Here is a 17162-nt window from a genome sequence, read left to right as displayed (position 1 = left end):
CGAGATTACGCGCATGAGTTTCTTCAATAGTTTAGAATTTTTGGGAAGTCGTTTCCTCATGAAACTCTTTTTAAAAGATGTTATTGAAAAAAGTAAATTCCCCTTTCTGAAAGCGATTCAAGAATCCAAATCTTTTTATAGAAATTGCGTGTCAATAAAGAGCTAATTAACAAAAGCTCCTTCATCAAATGCCCAACCCAATGTCCCGTGTCCATGCTATCATGAAGTGACTAATTTTTCGTAACGAATATTAAGTGGCCATCGTCGAGTGGTGCAAACAGCAGTGAAACGAAAAAAAACCTCAACGAAACACAAAAATGTGTACAAATAATGACTTGGAGGTCAATCAGTGTGCCCGCCCATCGGGTTCCAAACGGGGTCCCGCAAACAAAAGGATTGCCCTGCCCGTTAAATGAGACAATCTGTGCGAAGAAGAGGAAAACACTGCACAGAAGCACTGGGCACATACACACACACACACCCACACGTGCGGCGGTGAGGACAGTGGCCCCGGGACACAATCGTAACAGCGGTGCGCAAAAGATTAATTGTTGGTTGACATGGCAAGTATTGAATTTTTTATTGCTTCCTCCTGTTTGCGGGTGAATGCAGGTAGTGCCAGACCAGGGAGGGTGGGCGGGGCCTCACAAACACAGTAATGAAAGCAAAAGGACACCTATTTGAGCACCTGGCCATGCCGTGGGAGATGACTTGGCACACAGTGGTGGTTTTGGCGGTTTTTGGCGTAATGTGGTGCCGCACGTGGAACGACGACGATGGAATCGAATCCATCACACCAAGCCACAGGCCGACAAATTGATCCTATTGTACCCGTCTCGGTGTGTATGTGTTGGTGTAATGACGGGGAAAATATACTAACGAAATATCAATTTTCCTTTGCGCACATTTCACCATTTTGGACATTGGAAAAGGAACTCGTTACCACGGGTTTGTGTATCGGTTGCTTTAATTTGCATTAAACATTTAACACTGGAGGTCACATTCGGGTACAATATGGGCAGGGTTGGCCAACACAGAATCGAACCTGCTTTTGCAGAGTGGCCGTTAATGTTTTATGCCACCGCTTTGTTGAAATAAATCACCGGGAATTGTCGGGAAAAATAAAAATGTCTCAACAATTTGGCGCGTAATTAGCAATTTGCTTGCAATTTTTCGAAACCCGTTGCCGACATATGGACGTGGTGGTGGAGACGAAAACACATTAAAATGAGGTGATGAATAATAAAGCAACGAAAAACGTTATTATTTACATAAAGCATGATAAACGCACAGTAAAGACACATCGTCCAGCTTCGAACAGATTTCACACAATCAAGAACAGAACAGTCGCTAACAGTTGTTTTGGTGAAGGTCAAATCATCCTCCCAAAAGCCAAAGCAAAGCCAAAGGAATGAAAAACTTAACTGATAACGCTTACGAGCGTGTATTGTAATTAATTTAATCAATTTTTGGTTCCATTTTATTCCCAAACACGATCGTTTTTGTGCTGATTTATCTCCATTTTTTTCATTTGAACAGCAGCTTGTTTCTCGCGCTCGCTAATGCTGGTGTTGTCGTCTTGGTATTTTTGCCTATTTCCAAAACTCATTTCATTAACTTAAGCGTGTTTTTTTTTGTGTTCTCTGTTAACCGACGCGACATTGTTTCGTTTCTCTTCACGCTTGTTCTTTTGCTTTTGGATACAAATCATATTGCACATTCGCCTATGCCAATCGAAATGATTAACGACACACTACGTCTAACAATCAACGCAAACCGCAAACGCAACTTTCTACTCCATTTAATCATAAATGGCAAACATATTAATCTTCAAATGTACTTAAACTATGACCTACGATGGTTTTCCGCTCGCACGGTGCCGTGGCGAGCGGGCTGCCGGCTTCGTGCTACGAACCCCACTGCAGTCCACGCACTGTCCGAGCGCAAAACCATGCACAGAACATATATGGAATAGGGCAAGGCACGCGAAGCAGACGTTAGACGGTTCTCTTTGCCGCTTTGCGGCGAGCTTCCGCGAAGGGGCTAGAAAAATACAGCCCGCTGGAGCTTCGTTCGTAACGTATGCTTCGTTGCTTGCGCTTGTGAGAGGTGCATGTGAAGGGTGATGATGGGTAGGTGGTGGTGATGTCTGCTCTTCTTCATTTTTATGCCAGCGATGTTTGTTAATGTGTGGTGTGACGAGAAGATTATTAATGATTTCACCAAATGGTAATGAAACTGCTTTTGTAACAGAAAAAGGCTGTCTGCTGACGGAGCAAACTTCTCCTTCTTCTTCTTTTGGCTCAACAACCGATGCCGGTCAAGGCCTGCCAACCCACTTGTGGGGTTGGCTTTCAGTGACTTATTGATTTCCCCCCATAGCAGGATAGTCAGTCCTACGTATGGCGGCATGGTCTATTTGGGGCTTGAACCCATGACGGGCATGTTGTTAAGTCGTACGAGTTGACGACTGTACCATGAGACCGGCCCGGAGCAAACTATAAGCGGGAAAAAGTGGGAAAAGTAAAATGAAGAGAAAGATAGCGAACACAAAAAAACAGAGACACAGCTTACATAAAAGCATCACAAAGAGCAGAAATGGACGTAAATGAAGGCGCACATTAAATGAGTGTGAGTGAGCGTTTCGAGGGGTGAGGGGTGGGGGCGGGTGATGTTTCATGATGTGAGGTTAAATCATTAACTTAAGCTCATAAACGAAACGGGACGGCAAGCCTGCGTAGGGCCTGCTATCGTGCACTTTAACATATTTGCGTGGTTTTATGCAGCAGTGATGAAAAGCGTACTTAAAACGCCTGCCAAACAAATGAACAAAAACACAGTCTCGGAAAAGCACAGGAAAAGCTCCCCTCGCGCGTTTATGTGTGTGGGTGTGTGTGTGTGTGAGGGGAGCGAGGTTAAAGTACATATAAACACAAATTAAACCATTTGCGACAGACAGAAAACAGCGCAGTGACGCGGTAGCTTCTTCTCGTCAGCTCTGTTGGCGCGCGCGCCCGTGTGTGTGTGTGTAAAACGTGAAACAGCTAGTAACACAAAGAAGAAAAACACAACGAAAAACCATATCCAACACTCTAACGTGTATTAGTGAGCATGTCTTTATTCGCTTTATACAGCAAGCAGATCTCTAGAGATCCATATTGTGTTGTACTTTACATCAAGGATTAATGACTTGGTATGGTATGAGTATAGGAGCGGAAAAGGGGAACCAAAAGGAAATGATGCTGAGGACGAGAGGAGCTGTGATCGTGTGAGTGAGTGTGTGTGTGTGTGTGGGAAGGGTGGCGTGGTGGTGAATGAACGTTAATGAACGAGCATACATACAGGAGCCATCGGCACGGCACGGCACTTACCATCGTGCAGCGGGTCGATCGTGTGGATCATCAGCTGCAGCAGCCCGTGTCGGAATTTGGCCCCGGTTGCGGTAGGATTCTGGTGGATCGGTACGCTGCCACTGCTCGAACCCGGTGGTCCCGATCGGCTTTCCGAGGCCGCCCGCGACGTCACCGAACCGCCCGGCTGCGTGGCCATCGATGTTTCCGACGAGTTGGCGGCATTGCCCTGCGGAGACGCGTTCGGGTCGCATCGTCGAGGTGAGAAGAAAACGGAAAAGTGGTTAGCGTACTGTACGGCAGGAAAGGTAGCAAACGAGCAAACTCGCGCACTATCCACCGATTTTGTGTTGCGCCAATCGTGGTTATGGAGTGTGGAGTGTAAGCGCGTGGGTAGTGTCTCTTATGGGTTTTTTTTTGTTTCGTTTGGAATGGAATGTAAAATTTTGGTTTATTTTTGTGTCGTTTTGTTTTTTAGAAAGAGCTTATTAATATAAATGCAGTAAAGCGTTTAAGCGGTTTTGTAACGAACACATTACGTATGTAGTGAGAACAAATAGTAGTAGCTCGAAATGTAACACAAAAACAGAGGAAAACCGAATAACTACAGACGTGAACGAAACACAAGAACGAAAACGAACGAGAACTAAAACAGAGATGTGAAGCAAATAATTGATTTTTTAATTGAATTTACTGTTTTATCTCTAACAACTTTTGATCTTAAAAGGATTTATAAAGCTGTCAACTGCCTTTAATAGGTAGAATTTGTATGCGAATAGCATAACTTTAGGCTGCTTGTCTAGTTGTATCTCAATCCTAAAAGCGAATGCTATTTATTTGAGATCTTCGTAATTTCATTTTAAACTACAAAGTATAATACTGAATAAAACTAGATTTTGTTTTCTAATTGTGGCTTTAATTATCCTCTTTTGTAGAACAGCAGCTAAATTTACTATCTATTGTCTTAGGGTTTTCATTAACTCATCTCATGTACAATGCGTCATCAAAGCTGTTAGGCTGAGCTTGACAATTTACAATCCATTCACCCATGAAACTAAATAAACAGCCATTTCTGCTCACATTTGACAAGCTCACTTTAATCCCACACTTTAAAATGACATCAAATCTTATGAGGGATCGTTAATCGTACGTCCTGCAAAATGAAAAACCAACCTCCACAACCACACACTCTCTTTCTCGCTTTCTGGCCCTGCGTTTGTTTCTTGTTAGCTTTCCCTTCTATCCTGCCACCGTAAGGCCCACGCTACGAACAATATTGACAAATCATTTCGCTTTCCATTTACTTCCATCCCAGGCGCCCATGCCAATCGGTCAATCAGATTGCTGATTGGTCGGCAATTGCGCCATACTGTACCATACACGGTTAGGGGAGGGCTCGTTTTTATTTATTTGAGTGACAAACTCTGTACTGTGGGGTGTCGAATGGAACGTAACATTAGAGGACCATCTGGTATAGTCACACCGGGAGGTGTAAGGGTAGCCCATTAATCCCACCGCAGCTTATTTATCCATCATCATTTGCGGCGAGAGATTGTGTTTCATCGATACAGAAGCTTTTTAAGAGCAGCACGTTTTTAAGCGCACAGTATTTATTTATCATATTTTTATTGCATTTTTGGACGCTTTCTCTACAATTTTCTTCATATTTAAATCACTCATTCTTAGAGGGCCACTTTATGGCGGCAACAGCAATAAGCACACGAACGCATAATTTATATCGATCATTATTTTTCGAGCGCCGCTCGCACCACGTTTGGTCAATCAATCCACCGGGCGCCTCCATCGGGCACGGGGCTGCTTGCTTAACATACAAATTTAAACGAACCTTCTGAGCCAATTTCTCCGTAATTGGATGCGGAATATTGATGGGCTTGTCCGTCACGCTGTCAGATGCTCTTATTAATTAACGCGCGGATAAAATTCGCGCGTATTGTGTGTGTGCTTTTCCGTGCGTTTTTGCTTTCGCTACAGCTAAATAAAGTTTGTGCGCTGTTTTTGCCGCCACTTCTCCCCGAGCACCAGAGGGAATGAGCAGCACGATGATACAAACATTAAACAGACCGTCCACACGGTGTCTGTATGGAGCGTGTGTTTTAAACAACTTCAAAATCATCTCGCGCCTCGGAAAAATAAAGCATATCTCTATTTGTTCACAACAAAAAACCTCGCCCCCGCCGGAATCAAATGCGGAAGAACAAATAAGCGCACAACCGAAGAACGGAACAACGATCACGGTCGGTGTGTCTTTGTGTCTGTGTGTGGTCTCGTTAAAAGTTCTCCCCTGCGTGCTGGGAAAAGAAAACCACGCGGGGCGAAAGTAAACAATAAATCAACGAGTGTGCTCCATCCCAGGCTCAGCGGTGGTCCCAGGATTGAATGGAAAGGGAAACGAAGCAGCGCGCGAGCATTGTTATTTGCCGAACTAATTAAGCCACCTGCTCGGGCGCATTTTCAGCAGCACAGCAGCACGGTGTTACACTTTCTTTGCCTGGTTCAATTTTCACCCGCACTTTCCATTCCCGCACTGAATGAATGACCAGTCGGTGGAGGCGCTCCATCCATCGTGTTAAAGTGCGTTGTAGTTTCCGTTTCTGTGAGCAAAAGTTTTCATCCGCTTCATCATTCCGCATCCAAAGGCACAATGGGGAGAAGGAAGCGCTAACCAACAGCACTCGAAAAACACAATCACTTGTCGGGTGTGTGCTTTACGGCGAATAATAAAAGCAAAAAATACAACCCTCCACTGCGTAATCCATTCCAAGTACGCCGCAGGCCGGCGGGCATGTAACGCGGTACGTCACAGCTGTGCCAGGCGAGTGAAAATGGGCTTTGGGACAAAACAACAACAACGAAGAGCTACTCTGCTACCCATCAGGCAGCTCGCCGCGCGTTGGAACGCGAAGGCTGTGGAACCCATTCCACTACACCCCTGTCTTATAGTGACAAACTTTCGCCGGTGTTCGCAAGGGCCTGGTGCTCCGCTTTTTGGACAAATTAAATGGGCCAGCATTAAAAGTTTGACATAAAATTATGGAGATTTATTATGAGGCCCGCTCGGTACACACACACACACACACACACACACACACACACACACACACACACACACACACACACACACACACACACACACACACAAACCCACAATCATTGTTCCACTGGGACCAGCATGAGCAGTGCTGCGCTTTTTGTTGTAAGAACGCCAGCTCGCTCGCTCGGCAATGACTTTCCCTTCGGGCTACCGGTGGCTCTGGTTGGCTTGTTCTGTATTGTGGAACTTTCATTTCATCTCCACTCACACACACACACACACACACCTTCACCGAAAGACCTTGCTCGATATTATTTCAATCAGACAAAAGTGGTCCCTTTTCGTTGGTATGGCACCACTTTCTAGGCACCACTCGCCCTGCTGGATAAAGAGGGCCCCAATCGAAGCCCCAACCCCGGGCGCTGTCTTGTCACAGGGGAGGATTTAAGTGGGCTCGCCACCCCCCCCTAAAACCGGACTTAGAGAAAAGCGACGCAACGACGTTTTGCCCGTCCACCTTCCCAAGCCTGGGGTGACATAATTTCGCAATCACGAATTAAAGCCCTCCGGCCTTCCGTTTGCGGCGGGGAAATAAATCGCTTCTGTGCGTGGATTGTGTGGTCAAAGCAGAGCGAGCAAAAGGGAGAAAGAGAGAGAGATACAACACGTTCTTATAAAGCAGTCTCCATCGCTTTGGACAATCGCAGAGCGTGGCAGTGCTGTGCGTGAAAAAAGTGGTGCCCCCAAACCGCAAAAATTGATGGATCACATGAGACGCCATTATGTCACGTTTGAAGCCCCGGCCGCCGCCCGGTGGTGGTGGTGACAGCCTGTGTGGAATGCCAAATGATGGGTCTTTAAATAGTTAGGTCAAAGTAGAAAACGAACCAAACAAACACACACACACGCGCGGGATTGCGTGCGGGATCGCTGTTCGTTCGCTCTTGTCCGTCGCCGTCCATAATTGCCTTGCCCGCGCATACTTTACTCCTCGGATTTAAAGTGATGACTAGATGGGGCAGATAAAATGTGAAACAATCTTCGCATATTATTGCGCTGAGCTGGGTGGGAGGGGCAATGGGAAAGTTGGGCGCTTAATTGAGCACGCACGCAATGGGATTTGTTTTTTTTTGTGGGCAAATCGGTGGTACAAGTTGTTTGCTTTTCCAAGGTGAGCGCTATCGCTGATGTAGTTGTATTGTGAGGTGTTTAGAAGGATTTAAGGATTTATTTGAAGAAGGATATTTGTTTTCGTCAAAAAAAGGCTATTTTAGTGTGTTCGAATTGATCACTGATTTTCTGAATATGTAGTAAAACGTTGCCCTGTATACTTCACCTCTAGCCATAATATCCCTCAAATTATCTGCAAATAGCTAGTCTATAGCCTATCCAGTTTGATTTTAGTATTACAGAAAACTAAGTTTCTTCTTATTTAGCAGCTTGCTTCAATATATTTATTATTTCAATCAAGAATATTCATATTTTATGTCAATCTCGTGAATTTTCTTCATAAGCTTTGCTATTATCATCCTACAACATTTAAAAAGAAAATCGCCAAAAAAGGCAATTTGTACCTTCAGTGCTGTAAACCATCTCCCGTTCAAATCGCAACTCTATCGCTGTATCGCGCTTTAAAATTAAATCCCACTTCCCCATTTGTTGCGTTGTTGCGAACTTTCGGTTGCTTGCGGTTTCAACACGTACGCCCGGCAAATTACCCATTCGTGCATTGGACGGCTTCCAACTGGCGGCTGGCCGCGTGAGCGGGGCTCTGGGGGAGGCGGCCCGGCAAGCCATCTGGCCCATCTTCCCAGCACTTGGCGTGGCACGTGGAATGCGAAGATGAGTGGATCATAAAACGGTGATGATGATCGGTCGATTCGATTATGATTGCTGGGTGCTGCAGGTGCTTGGCCAGCTGCCCTCGACTTGTTTGCACATACACACAGATACGCAAGCACACGCAGCCACACACACACACACTCTGAACACTCCATGCCAGCCAATGTAAACAAGCGTCGGAGGGCACCGAAATCAAAGCAAACGCAAACGCCAGAACGGCAGTTCCTGCAACTACTTTGCCTGCTGCTACTATCTCGAGTTATTTCCTTCGAGGTCTTTGACGGAATCGACTTGTACCATCTTCCATCCCATTCTCCAAAACGAGTACCACATCAAAAACCTATCTCTGCCCCCATCGAGAAGCTTGTAGCTGCTACTGAAACTGTCCCTGAAAGAGCTCCCACCTTGAGGAAGGGCAAATAGAGCGGCTAGTAGCAGCAGCAGCAGCAGCAGTAGGGCGAGATGATGGGCTCGTGCTGTCACGCGCAGGCGCACCTCAACGGGAAGGGGGGGGGGGGGGGGGGTAGAAGCTTTTCAATGCCGTGGGAAATTAATCGAGCTTTTCGATCTGGTGGGAATTTTCGGCAAACAGGCCGAAAAGGAATGCCGTCGTACCGTACCCGTGGTTGCTTATTGCTTCGATACTTGCCGCCACTGGCTGCGCTGGCCGGCTTCACCGCACACAGTCAGGGCCACCGCGCACCGAAGAAGACAACCCTCGGCACACGGTGGGTGTGCTGTTTTGTTTGGGGCCGTTTGTTTCTGCGCTGCGAGAGCGGGACCGAGAATAACACATTGTATTTTAAGTGCTTTCGCTGCTGCTGGCTTTTGCCCGGTCGCTGCCACAAACCGTTCTACGCCTACACAACGTTCTCGGTTGTCTTCTGTCAAGGTGAATCGAATGAACTGGTGAGGACGTAGCGTAGGACAATAAAGGGGAAAACACTCCCGTCCCGGTGTGGCCAGGAAAACATCGTGTTCACGTTGGAACATGTCCTTTCTGGCGGAGGTCTTACGGTGAACATATGCTACACGGTGGGTGCAAGGGAAGACAGTTCGATCGCGAGAGGAATGAAGTAGGCTGAGGAACCGTATTGAAATGATACGTGAATCGGAATCGGAAAACGGTATGCCAAATCGATTGTGTATCCTTTTTTTTTTAGGCTGTGTTAATAAAACTACAAGGCATGGGAATTTTTGTTTCTTCCCAGTCCGTTGACGCAGGATTTTTGCTGATCTTTCTTTGCGGCGTGACGTAGATCCTTACCATTTCCAACCCATTTCTGTCAATGAGCATTACGAAAGGTCTTCCAAGCTCCAAATAAGTCTGTCTTACTTACTCTTCGTAGTCCATAATTTAGCTTTGATGTTCGTAAACATGTTATTTATACACCTTCTTTACCTTCACCCAAGACCCGGGAAAATGAAAACAAAACCCCTCGAAAGCACAGGCTTGACCGCGGAAAGTTGTACCGCACCACACCGTATTATTATTATTATTATTGTTATTATATTGGGCGTATCGGTTGCTTCCGATAAATTAGCATCTTTAATTAGCCTTCCGAGAAACATGGAAACACACAAAACCCGGTCCAACCCCGACGACCTTCAGCAACCGTGGACCCCGGTGCGCTACGTGCGCTATCTTCCCATCAGCTGAGCCACCCTGGGCTGGTGAAAGCAACCCTCGAACCACATTACTCTCATCATCCTGCGACCCAAACGAACCGGACCCAGTGTCCCGGAAGTGTGATTGCATACACACAAACACACACTGCAGTGTATGTGTGTTGCACACCGCATCGAAAATGGGCATCGAATGGAAAATCAATTATTAATTCCCGATTCCTCGTCCAAAGAGGTGGAGGAATCATTCTGAGCGCTAGCGACGTGAATGCATCGGTCGGTGGATCAAGCCTGTGAAGTCGAACTGAATTTACGCTCCCATTCGTTAATTTGAAATCGAATTAATAAACACGTGATTCGCGCGGATGTTGCGTGGATGAGCCAGCGAAGCGGGGGAAGGAAGGAAATCAAACGAAACAGTTCAGGGCCGAAGGTGAATAAATTAAGCAGCACACTGTTTGGGTGTGTGCAGTGTGTCCTGTTTTCGGTGGGGGGGGGGGAAGGTGTTTGATGGCTATTGGGATCTTTCCAATGCTCTCACCTCATCCCACTGCCCGAAAAATGGATGCACATATGTTTCGCATTTCATTAGTAAGTAATTGTAGCCTGAACCCGGCCGACCGGTCCAGCCAGCACACCGACCACACTACACCCGTATAAATTATGCAAATTTATTTATGAAATTTCTATTCCGAACTGCTGCTGCTGCTGCTGCTGCTGCTGTTGCTCTTTATCTCTCCGGACAGGAGGGGCAAAGCTGTTGAGAGGCCGTTTTTAGCGAGCCTTTCATTCATCCGCACACGGAGCTCATTCGTTATAAACACACTGAGAGCGACACACCAACATGAAAAAGGGGGAGAGCTGAGCTGAGCCTACCCGGGTGAAGCGGTCAGATATCAGAGCACCCATTAAGGGACACCCGGGGCCGTGTTGGATTTGCGGTGGTGTAAAACGGTAACAAATTGAATTTAATCGTGGCTTAAAGATTTCATCACCGATTTCATGTTTCACGCAACCGAACACTCCCCCCATGTCCGTTGGGAAATGTGGCAGGTTAAGCTGCACTGGGACACCCTTATTTGTGTGCTCTCATGAGTGTGTGTGTGAAAAATCAGAAACTCTCGATCATAAAAGAATCACGCTTCACTACTGGCTCGGTGGGGCTGAGAGGCTGGGTGAGATTATCGCCAGCATCATTTACCACGTTTTGCGAAATTCCAATAGGAAAATAATATCCGGTTCAATCGGTCCAATCGCGAAGCCCGCATATGGCGTTATTGTGAACGTTCCTGTCCCTTACTTCTCCCCCTTTTTCCGGCCACCTCAGTTCGACGGTGTGGATCACCAGTCGGATGTGGTGAAATAATAAAATCCACAAAAACGGTGGGCAATGGCAAGCTCGAAATGGTCCACTTCTCAGTATCGCACGATCATTAATCTGATGCAATTGCAGCATCAAACACAGCTGTGACATAAAACCGAGGTGCAGTTCGCTGCATCGCGGGAGCGAAAAGAGGAAAATCGTTCACGCAAGGAGCGTTTAAAAATGAGATATGAACATGATTGCAAGAGCAGTGAATGCGGCGGGAGTTTGATCGTTTGCAAGCCCGCTGTGCGTTGGAGGGGAGCATTCGGCACAAGAAATACTCTATATTTACGGTAGCAAATGCCTTTGCAAGCGCTCCGCATGCTCCAACAAGCGCGATACAATTTCGTTCAATCAACGGCAACAGGAATTTGTTACACCGTGTGCGAAATGTATCGATCTCTAAAGAAATTCACACTCTCACAGCTCGCCCGCTCGTTAAGCGCTTTCCACCCTTTCCACAACATCGGTAGCGCTCTTCACCTTCAACACAACACTCCTTTTGCTGCTGCTGCTGCTGCTGCTACTGCACATCCGTCTAACCTTGGGCCGCGCACGGTAGAAGCGGAAGAGTGCGAATAAATTTTCTTTTTACCCTTCACCCCTGTGCCCCTGTTGTTTGCCCTCTTATCGCAATCGACATAAATCAAACAGAGGGGGTCGGCGGTGCCGAGGTGGTAGCAAAACTTCATCCCTGTCTCGTGCTGTCTTCGGGTGGTGGGAGCTCGCCTTGTGGATGGTAGCCCGAACGGGTTAAGTTATGCGCTTTACCCACGTACCCCGTACGGAAAACATTATCGCTGGCGCTCGGGCAGGAAACATACGCTTCGTTTCGCCGGCGATCCCGGCAAGAGCGTTAAGTATGGTAGCAATTATCATGGAAATTTATTTTCGTTCGCCAATTCTATTTCAAACAGCGTGGCGCTGGAGTGGCGTTACCTTTGCTCCTCGCGTAAAAACCACCCCCGTGTACACAAAACTCTTCATCCCCGGGTACACTTCACAAAAAGGGGGACGGGCCGAATGGAAATCAATAAATTATGCCCATCCCAAGCGGGACACGGTTGGATGAGATTGTAATTCATGAATTCAATTTATCATCCACGAAAAACATTACTTCGTCCCTGGGCCAGTGCCCACTGTCGGGCTGTGAGATAAGAACGGTCTGTGTTGCGTTTGCGGGATGCAAAATGGAGGGTGGATTGATCATGTGGAGCGTTCCGGCGGGGGTTATTAATGATTGTCAATAATTGAACGAGTGCCCTTTGGTGCCAGGGGCAATGCTGGTTTTAAAACGTAGCCAGCGTTTGGAGAGTCTTCTATAGACGTGTGTGTGTGTGTGTGTGTGTGTGTGTGTGTGCTCGTCTGTATAGAGGTGTTTTGTGCTGTCATTGGTAATTATTACCGCGAGCTCTTTATCATCGCCCATCTTGAGGCTCTGAAGCGTCGTTTGGGTGTTTTAATGGATTTTGTGCTTTTAGTTGTTTTTTTTTATTCCCTCTTCTGTTTCTCCCTGTAGCACCAACAATATCGTTCGCCTTTCACTGCTACATCGGCAAATCCTTCTACGCTCTAGCTTCTACTGGGAGCTACCCTATACGCTGGCCTGAAAATCCTGATTGATTGTTTTCATATCCTTCAGAATCCTTTTTCTATTATTGCCCCGCACCAAAAAGCAGGCAGGATATGCGGGAAAAACCCCAAACTTCTCATAATCCCACAACATTCTGGATTGTCACTGCCTCATTGTGGGGCTCACTATGGTTGGGCAGCTTTGGTTGGGGCTACGTTTCACTAACGATCTCATTAGTAGCCTTGACAGCAATCAGATTTTATATACAAAAACTTTGCAAAACAATCTAAAGAAATAAGAAATCGATACAAAAAAATGGAAAAAATTAATTTGCTATATTTAATGATGAAAAGTAAGTCAATAGAGATAAAACTGCTACTGTTTTTTTTATGCTAGTATGTTGCTACGAGAACGTTCAGTAACAGGAAAAGAGTAACCCATCGAGAAGTAAATGTAACTAACAGAACAGGACGTATATATATATGTAAAACCTAACACACATTCCAAAAAACGCTCTAAACGAGAGATAACGTACGGTCGGCAAAAATAATGCTAATATATGTATAGATATATATAGATATAGTGAATCATTGAACATCACTCTAAACTGACCACGGAACGTAATAAACACATTCAAAGTCACAGTAAACGGAACAGCAACGGTTTTTTTGGCAACAAACGTTAACGGCAACAGCTAAATTGGCTAATTTGGAGAATGCGTTTACCCCTAAACGTACAGTAACAAATCAATCGAACGAACGGAACCAATCTATGGACACATGAGTAAAGAAAAACACGCCAAAACTGACACGAATTGCAACGAAAACAAAGTACCAAACGTCACGGTTAAGAGAAGAATGGAAAATTATAACTCACTGTTTTCTTGAGGGAAAGTTTTGTTCTTGGTTCGTTGTTAGCAGAAAGATAGATGAGTGAAACTAAAAGGCTTCTATATAAGAGAAAATAGTAAATTGTTGCTGTTGAACTGTTTGAAACCCATTTCTTCCAATTTCGCCATTGTTAATACTTCGTTTGCACGTATGTAGAATGAATGCTTAACCTTAGAATAGACCGTGTTTCAAACAACTCCGTTCACTGAATTGGCTTTTCGAACGAATATCCAACATGATTACAGACACGCTTTGCCGTTTTCCTTCGTTTTTGTACAAAACACTAGGCGTCTCCATGTAGTACCAACGCGTCACCAGGCACCAGGCGTCTCCATGATCCTAGCAACCTTACTTAAATAACCATTTAATGCTTCGCCCTTATCACGGCCCAAGTATCAGAAACACAGCCGGTGCTGTGCCGGTGTAGCTTAAAGAAGTTTCCCGGCCCGGAATCTGCTGCTCTTTAAATAAATCCCTGCTACCCCCACACCCACGTCACACCGGCTTCCACACGGTCAAAAAGCAAAGCCGGGCGTGGAATAATTGTGCCCGGTTGCTCCCTGCTCTCGCTAGCCCTCCATCTGTCTTCCTATCCCCGTCCCGCTCACCGGTAAAGTCGATAAAATGGCAAGTTTAACGGCAGTTTTCAGTTTCCCCAAGCGACGAGCGTCCAATTGTTGTTGTGGCACCAGTTAATCGCTTCGGATTTTATCTGCCTCGCATCTATAATTGACAATTTTAGCAAAAGTTTCGGTGGCCCGGTTCCCGTACCCAGTTTTGGCGGGGCACGTGTTGGAGTTGGGCGAAAGTTACAAACACATTCATAGTTCGGGTTTGTGGGAGGCTTGCAAGCGTGTTCTACGTGGTGCTGAGGTTCATAGAAGAGCCGTAAGCAAACAACGCTCAACAGAACAGTTTAAAGCGTAGCTCTTAAAGCAAAAACGGTAGCTATATTCTCTCCCCCTCTCTCTCTCTCTCTCTCTCTCTCTCTCTCTCTCTCTCTCTCTCTCTCTCTCTCTCTCTCTCTCTCTCTCTCTCTTTCTCTCTCTCTCTCTCGTGCGTTTAGCTTTGAAATAGTCTCTTTTATAGTAAAGGATAAACCGTTACACGTGTGAATGCACTGTCTGGTCGGGTGAATCTTTGCAGCAGCTCGTTGTTTCGTCGCTTCTAAGTCATTGACCATTTATAGAAGACTTTCTCCTGCTTTTTTTCCTTTCTTCAATCCCCAAATGTTGTAGATCTCATCAAAGCAAAATCGAATAGAGCGGCTTCGTCGCGTCGTCATGCAGTGTTTATTTTTTTTTTCCTTTACATAACGACACATCCTTCCATTTTGTACTTTTTGTGTGATGTTGTGTTGCTTGTTGCAGCCGTAACACGGTACAACCAGCAATGTACGCAAGAACAACGGCAGCACGCCATCGCCATCGAAAGCGTGCGCCACCAAAAGATGTCTTCACACTCATACTCGTACACTCGCTCGCCCACAGAAACCCATACACACGCTTGCAAAAAAGAAAACAAGACACACATAAACGCACACGGGCAAACATACATTCCGCGCTGGAAGAATGCTGCTGCAACCGGTGCTATAAATAAACCCATCAACCGTTCGGTGAAACATAGAACGGTAGCGTAACGCGTTCCCTCTCTCCTCCCCTGTCGGTCGGTTCACCCTCACCCGTACGATAATGTAATTGCACGGGGTGGTAACATTTTGCTACCAGCTCGTGTCGCTGTCAAAGCTTCTGACAGGTTTTGCACATTTGGAACGGACGTGTTCGCGCTGAGCGCTGCGGTGGAAGATCGAAATTGAAAGAAGAAAAGCTGTGCGCGCACAGAGAAGCTACGTTGCATACGGAGCTATGGCCATTGTTTGTTTTTAGATGTCATCAGAAGGTAACAATTCAAATAGGGGAGCAGGGCTAGTTAGTGTTGGTGTGTGTGTGTGTGTGTGTGTGTGTGTGTGTGTGTGTGTGTGTGTGTGTGTGTTTGTGTGTGTGTGTGTGTGTGTTTGTGAGTTTGGTTCAAACTCAATTTGCATGTTGAGAATTTACGCAGTCCCCCATTGTTCGAAGTGAGCTTGATACGTTTCACACAAACTGCCATCATGCTTTGGCCAGAATAATGATAACAACAACAATAGCTGTGCCATTCACCCAGCTTCCGATTATCATTTAAACAACAAAAGCGTTCGCTCGCTCGTCCAAAAGATCGCGCGCGCGTCACTAATGTCAACGACCTGTTCCTGCCACAACACTGGCCTTGATTCGGTTCGCTCATTTGATTTACACCACAATCGAGGCCTAGAAGCTGGCCCAAACTTCCATCGCTTCAGCCTGGGACGGGGAAAGCTATCCACAGGCTGACGTCATGCCAGCATCACGCTCACTGGAAAATAGCATTTTTCCGCTGAATCATTAATAACGAGAGGAGCCCCGGGGGGCCCTTTGGGTGATGCCGGGCAACTAATTCAACGCTATCAATTTACACATTAAACAAAGCGTACTATAAAAGAGCGCGGTTGCGCTTCTGCTCAGACGGTGGGGGCAGGAGTGGCCTGTGTTTTCTTCATTTACACTTCAATCAAAACTAATGGGTGAACCATCGAATTAAATGTGGTACTTGTGATTTTCTGTTTTCTCAATTAAAATGCCTTTCAGCGAGGATGAGGGAAGCGTGCAATGGGCAATGTAATTCCGAGCCCTGGGAACGGATCCCTGCTTCGTGGGTGAAGCCGGTTATGTGGGTGAACCGTGCAACCGTGCCAGAAAGAACGACTTTGATGGTGTAATTTACTTTTAAGCGTCATAAAAATGGCACCGGACCATTCAACGGTGATTTAAGTTTTACGATTGGAAATAATTGCAAGTTTTTCGCGTAAGAAAACAGGGCAGATAATTTCATCGCCATTTGCAGCCTGGGAATGGGGAGCGTTTTTTGCCCACCAGCGGAACAAAGCGACGTGCCATGAGGGCACCCAATTTCTCAAATTGATTAATGGTCGCTTTCAACACATCGAATGCAGCTTCTTCTGCCCGTTTCGGTCCAGTGCGGAGGAAGCTCAAACAGAACCACAGCTTACTTGCCTACCAACAGGCGCATAACTACCGCTTTCATGTGAAGGCGGCATCCGGAAAGCTTCCTCACCACCACCACCAACACTCCCGCAGTCCCGATACGATGCCGTTGCGTGATGATTTTATCTCCCGTGCGATCTAAAAATATCGACCAAACCAATTGGACCAACAGGCGACGGGCCGCAACCATCGCCATCGGAAGGATAGCGTTTGATAAATAATCGCCAGAGAATGGACAGTAATTCAACACATAAATTCGTTGACTTTTTGCCTCGTGTACGGGCGAGCAGGGGAACACAAAAGGAACGTCGAAACATCCATCACGGTTCGATCGGAAGCAAAAATTGGTTCGAGAATGTTCTCGGATCCAGAAGATTATCGCG

At 46.2% G+C, this 17162-nt stretch overlaps 1 protein-coding gene across 5 annotated transcripts in view; it reads right to left on the bottom strand.

The window, feature by feature from the left end:
• LOC121597800 (sodium/potassium/calcium exchanger Nckx30C) overlaps nt 1-17162 on the bottom strand; it is a 69619-nt gene that overhangs the window by 12679 nt on the left and 39778 nt on the right. For all 5 annotated transcript variants that reach the window (XM_041923945.1, XM_041923944.1, XM_041923947.1 and 2 more), the window contains exon 4: nt 3372-3579. In XM_041923945.1, the coding sequence (XP_041779879.1) occupies nt 3372-3579 (208 nt within the window). The remainder of the gene's footprint in view (nt 1-3371; nt 3580-17162) is intronic.

Source organism: Anopheles merus, chromosome 3R, assembly GCF_017562075.2.
Source record: "Anopheles merus strain MAF chromosome 3R, AmerM5.1, whole genome shotgun sequence".
Classification (NCBI taxonomy): Eukaryota; Metazoa; Arthropoda; class Insecta; order Diptera; family Culicidae; genus Anopheles; species Anopheles merus.
This window is presented reverse-complemented; position numbering and strand designations above follow the sequence as displayed.